Here is a 6,000-nt window from a genome sequence, read left to right as displayed (position 1 = left end):
TTCTTCTTCATCTTATTATTACTCGTTCGTATTGCTTAGAAAATAAGAACTCCAAACATGGTCATCATTAGAGAAATTTGAAAGTAATTGAGGGATTCCTCCACAATATTAGCACTTCATTATTATTATTTTTATTTTAAGCCTGTGTAGCTTGCAAAGTCATTTAAAATCCTGAGCAATTAAGTTAAAAATAAGAAAAATATCAAGGATACATAATACATATAAAAACATGGAATCGCAATATGGTTGAATTTGAGCCAACCTTTCTTCACTTTTCACTTTCTTTTTCTTGATCATGATGCCCCCACCATTCTCCCTCAGCTTTGGGATCTGAGTCAGTAAACCCTGCATCAGGTGTGGGTATCAAGGGCAGGAGTAGTCCAGGCATCTGGCTGAATATTTTATTGGTACCTTAACCAAAAATATAATAGTCTACCAAATATTGCATCCGAGCAGTGCTTTGCAATTAAAGTATTGCACTCAATATATATTAAAATGATGGTTGCAATTTATTATATTGTATATCTCTAGCAAATATTTATGCATAATATGCAGGCAGTCCTATAATTATATACCGCCTCACTGCGCACGGATCTGCAGCGTTTATGTGTCTTTCAAAATTTATTGTATAGTCTAATCTAGGCGGATGTCCCACCCTATATTTTCAAAAGCACAGAGATAATCAGGCTAAAACCTGTTGTGATCTATCTTTGACCACACTGAAACTCAAGAAGCATTCTGAGGTCAAAAATAAAATCAAAGTTTACAATATGGATGTGCATTAAATATTTAAGCTAAACCTCTGCCTTCATTTAACTCCATAGCTTGAGGCCAGTGTCCGTCACCACTTGAAGCACATCAGGATGCAGTTAAATTTATGACGCATAACAAATATCACAGTGATTTAGTCTGGGTTCTTTTCCAACAGTGAGTAGGTGGGAACAGATGTGTTTATGTCAGGTTTGTGAGCACAAGGTCATGATGCAGACAGGTTGCAGATAACGTGAAGTGGTTGCCAATTTGAGGCTTCAAAGTGCGAGTTCATATCTCAAGCAGTGGGTAATGAGTTGGTAACAGATGGATAGAATGATGCAATGTGTCTTTAGATGTTGCAAACTGTAGATTGACCTTATAGGGAGGATTATCATATTAAAGTTTAGTTCTTTTCTGTAAGCTTTGTAAACAGCCATAGGACATTTGGAAAGTGTGCATTGTTGCTTTTAGATTTTATTTTATATTTACTAATTCTTCAGAAATAAAGCACCTTATACTTTCTATGCTCCCTCCAACATGGAATAAAGTTTGTATACTATTACCTATTAAAATTATGTGATTACCTTATTAGTGTTGTCAATGTTTGGGGAAAACAAATACATTTTATATGAACAAACATCGGAATAAAGAAACATGTTTAATATATTTCACTGATAATGCTGACATGTTTTCCAGGAAATCTCAAAATTTTAAAAGGACGATGTCAAGGATTTCAAGCAAAGCTTAGATTTAAGAAAAATATTAAAATAATACATTTCCGTTTTATTGGGTGATTTAAATGGAATGTAGACATAAAAGAAATCCTTTAAGCTTTTTTACATATCAAGAATGCTGCATGGGCAGATATTTACAACCAACACCTTGGACTTGCAAAGGTTTTGCATTCTGCATATGATGAACTTCAGCAGCTCCATTATTTATATTTCTTCAACCCAGGTATACTTAATGTTTAATATTATCTTTGTACTCTCTGTAAAAACTCTCTGTAAAAAAAAACAAAAAAAAAAACGTCTTCTGTAATAAAAGCGGAGCTACTTCCCAAGATTACACATTCTACATTTAAGACAATGATATAATGATGTCGAAAGATTGGTTTGTGAAGATGGGCTATACTGAAGATTAAAGCATCTTCCTTGCAGATATCTTCCTCTTTTATGTCAAATACAAAACACATATAACTGATAACAGTTGATTAATTATTGTATTTGGGACCAGTGTTTGGACATGGTCATGCTGTAGATTAGACAGAAACTCTCTAAATCTAGGATCTGCAGTGCAAGATGTAGTGCATTCATATTTAATACAGCATTTCTCTTCCTAACACATCCTACCAGTCAGGCCTATTTGTAGGATGGATCTTTTCCCCTCTCTGCTCTTTGTCAGGAGCGGAGCCAAAAAAAAAATGACTCCTTCCATTTTGAGTGATGTGGAGGGGTGCGGGAGTCTCACCTGGAATTGATCATTGTCATGTCAAATTTTAATTTCACCTCCAGATGAGCAGATAATTAGATCTAATTTTACCAGAGCTGGAAGGAATGTATGTGTAGTGCTGCCATTTTCAGGCGCTGCCATTTCCAGGCTCATTATAGCTTTCCTGTGTGGGAAAATACAGCTGTTCTGTGAAGGCCTAGGAGGGTCGTTAGGGAACATCACTGAACAAACAGCTTCTTGAAGACCAAGGAACACAGCAGAAAGGTCTGGTTGAAAGTTGTAGAGAAATTCGGATGAGGGTTAGGTTATAAAACAATATCCCAAGCACAAAGCATCTCATTGAACTCTGCTTAATCCATCATCCAAGAATAGAAAGAGTATGTTCCAGCTGCCAAGACATGGCCATCCACCAAAACTGACAAGAAGAAAGTTATATTGTGAAAAGTAGCCAAAAGGCTCATGGTAACTCTGGAAGAGCTGCAAAGACCCGCAGCTCATATGATAATCTGTTGAGAGGAAAAATCCTAGCTGTGCACTCAACTCTTCCACTTTATGTAAGAGTGGCAAGAAGAATGCATTTACTAAAAGAAGCCAGAAGAAGTCTCATTTGCAGTTTTACAGAAGCTATGTAGGGGTCACAACAAACATGTGGAAGAAGGTGCTTTGCTCAGATGAGATCATTATTGAACTGTTTTACCTACATACTTAACACTATATGTGGGAGAAAACTACCAAAGCTAATTACCTTGAAAACATCAATCCATAGGGTGAACCAGGTGGCGTGGCAGCATCATGCTCTGGAAATCTTAAGATGAAAAAGATGAAAGAAGGCAAAAACTTGACAACTGTAGAAAAAAAAAAAAAACAGCTAGAAGCTATGAAAGACTTAATACTGGCACAGCAGGACAACAACCCTAAACTTTTTTTCCCAGAGGTACAATGAGGTTGTTTGGATTAAGGGGTACTCGTGTTAGTAATGTAGTCAAAGTCCAGACCAAATTTCCATTGAGAATCTATGGCAAGACTTGAAAATAGATGTTTACAAATGCTCACCATCTAATATGACTGAACTTGAGCTGTATTGCAAGGATAAATGGGCAAAAATCTCAGTCTCAAAGCTGGTAGGGACATACCCACAAAGACTTGTAGCAATAATTGTAGCGAAAGGGGATTCTACAAAGTTTTGAAATGAATTACTTCCTTTAAGTTTAAAATCATGCACTATTTTTAGTAGGTCTATCACATAACTTCCACAAAAAATTAGAATGTAAATAATATACAAGTTTGTGGTTATGTTATGACAAATATAAAAGAGTTAAAAGCATATGTGAGGTATTTTTAGAGATAAAGATGACATATCTTTATTAAATCTGTTATGCTGTTTTCTATGCATCAGACTTTTCCAGTATCTGAGGCCAGCTGTTCTTCTTGAAGGTGCAGGATGAAAATATGGCAGAACACCTTGTACCACCAGGTCCTGATAGCCTCCATCCACTCACCCTTGAGTCACTCAAAGCCATTGAGAAACGGATCGCTGAGAAGAAAGCCAAGAAGCCCAACGATGAAGAGAAAACATGCAAGTATGAGGATGAGCTCAAACCAAGCCGTGATCTGGAGGAAGGCAAGCCTCTCCCACGTTTTTATGACATTCCTGCAGGCCTGGTGTCGACAGCGCTGGAAGACCTGGATCCCTACTACTATGATAAAAAAGTAGGTATCATCAATTTAAGAAAAAACGAACCCTATATAATCCTTTTGACTTACAATGAAAAAATCTTTCTTTCTTAATATTGACTGTTTCAACATCACATGTATTTAGACATTTTGGCCACTGTCTGCAAAACAGTGGAAAGTAACATTCAGGGCAAAGGCTGCAATCATTCTCATAAAATTAATAATTCACAAAAAAATCTGTTCTTGTCATCTGTATACCCACTCAGCTAATGTAAAGGCAGCAAGACTAACATTCTCAGAGCTTCTCAGGAAAATGTAATTTGCTTTAGGGGAACAATAAACATTTAAAATGACTATTTGGATTTTTTATAAACTATGAGTGCTTTACAAGTCTGCCAGATAATATTGTATGACTACCATTTCTCTCTCTCTTTTACAGACTTTTATAGTAATAAACAACAAGAAGTTTATTTATCGATTCAACGCTGCTCCCGCCTTCTACCTTCTGACCCCCTTCCATCCTATCAGAAGGCTATCATTTAAAGTTCTGGTGCACTCATATCCTTTCATTAATGTGTGAATGATGCTGTGAGCAATAAATCACATACCCTGATTTCCAAAGGGTATAACAGTAGGGGTGATACATTTATTTTGTACAACTTGTGAATAATTTACCTCTTTTACAGTTGGAAAAAGCAGTGAAAAATATTTACAACACTTATTATTAGTAGTAAGGAAAAAATACTAAAGTTTTTAGAATAAAAACAATCTTGAAGTTGTTTTTTTATGTTTTTGTTGTATGTAGAAATTTAACTTTAACAATTTAGGAGGAATCTTTGTGCTCTGTTCATTAATTTGTACCATGTGGTAGCCATTGCATGCCTGTAGATCCTGGTCATGAGAGTATCTGAAGGCTACAAACTTATCACACCCTTACTGACTAGCTGCCATCTGCTTTCTCTGCAAAGAGTTGTGTCAGGTTATTTTATTGCACAAGGTGGCACGCTCAGTGGTGTATTGCCCTTTATGCCTTCACTTGCATGCTGCTGTTACCCAGATGATCCTCCTGATTTATTTTGATACAGCAAGGCTGACACCGACCTTAGAGATGCAGTAACCTCATGCATATTTAGAGAAATTACACTGATTGTGAGGACAGATTCTCCGGACACAATACCCATAGCGTTAACATTGTTATTAGCGGGGAATGATCTTTTAGTACATAGCTTACATAAAGTTGTGCCAGGCTGGAGCCAGGATGCTGGTTGATTGTGGGCAAATATGATGGAACCACCATGTTAATGTGCAGCTGATGGATTGACATCGGAGCTGTCAATCCATACACAGAAAATAGCAGGACAAATCTGGTAAACATCATGATCACCTTCACAGTGAAGGAAGTTTCTAAATTTTCTAATATAAAGTTAAATTAAAACTTGTGGAGATTATATAGTGGTCCCACTAAAGAGAATGTACAGAAACTATTGTTATATTTAACCACGGTTCAACTAGAACAAATGTCTTCTTAGTCAAATGGAAGCAGCAGACTTTTTTATTTTTAAATTAGAATCAATTTTACATTTGTAGCATGTCAATGATTACTGTCTTTTGGTTACTGCAAGGGGAATTTGTTTATATTTTTTGGTTTTAGCTTAGACCCTTCCCTGTCGGACTAATATTTAGAGGCTAAGAGGCCCTGTGTGTTTCACTGAGAAGTGACACAACAAGATCCAGACCATAGTAAGGTCACTGCTTCTTCTGCAAAGGCAGTTATCAGGTGCTGTTTAACTTGATGGACCCAGAGGTATTAGAAATATTGATAGGTCACAAGCCCTTTCTTTGAATTCCAAAAAAGAAAGCTTGATAAAATGTTAGCCTTTAATCATCTTATATGATACCTTGAATGCTTATTCCATATTGTTTAAACACACCCTAATAGTTCGGTAGAAGTAGTCTTTAGTACTGTGATTTCAGTTTATGTTGTTTGTGCTTCTTTTAATCAATTAGAGCAGATTCTAGCAGAATCCTAAATTCTGTGTAATTAATTTGATTAAAAATAAAATTTATTGTTTTTTAAATACCAAGAACATTCCTGCTTCTTTTAGTAAAGGAATCCATGGG

General features: G+C 36.1%; 1 protein-coding gene across 1 annotated transcript in view; it reads left to right on the top strand.

The window, feature by feature from the left end:
* scn1laa (sodium channel, voltage-gated, type I-like, alpha) overlaps positions 1–6,000 on the top strand; it is a 52,243-nt gene that overhangs the window by 1,280 nt on the left and 44,963 nt on the right. Inside the window, exons 2-3 of the mRNA XM_047370594.1 lie at positions 3,602–3,915; positions 4,319–4,453. Coding sequence (XP_047226550.1) covers positions 3,655–3,915; positions 4,319–4,453 — 396 coding nt within the window. The 5' untranslated portion in view covers positions 3,602–3,654. The remainder of the gene's footprint in view (positions 1–3,601; positions 3,916–4,318; positions 4,454–6,000) is intronic.

Source organism: Girardinichthys multiradiatus, chromosome 7, assembly GCF_021462225.1.
Source record: "Girardinichthys multiradiatus isolate DD_20200921_A chromosome 7, DD_fGirMul_XY1, whole genome shotgun sequence".
Lineage (NCBI taxonomy): Eukaryota > Metazoa > Chordata > Actinopteri > Cyprinodontiformes > Goodeidae > Girardinichthys > Girardinichthys multiradiatus.
This window is presented reverse-complemented; position numbering and strand designations above follow the sequence as displayed.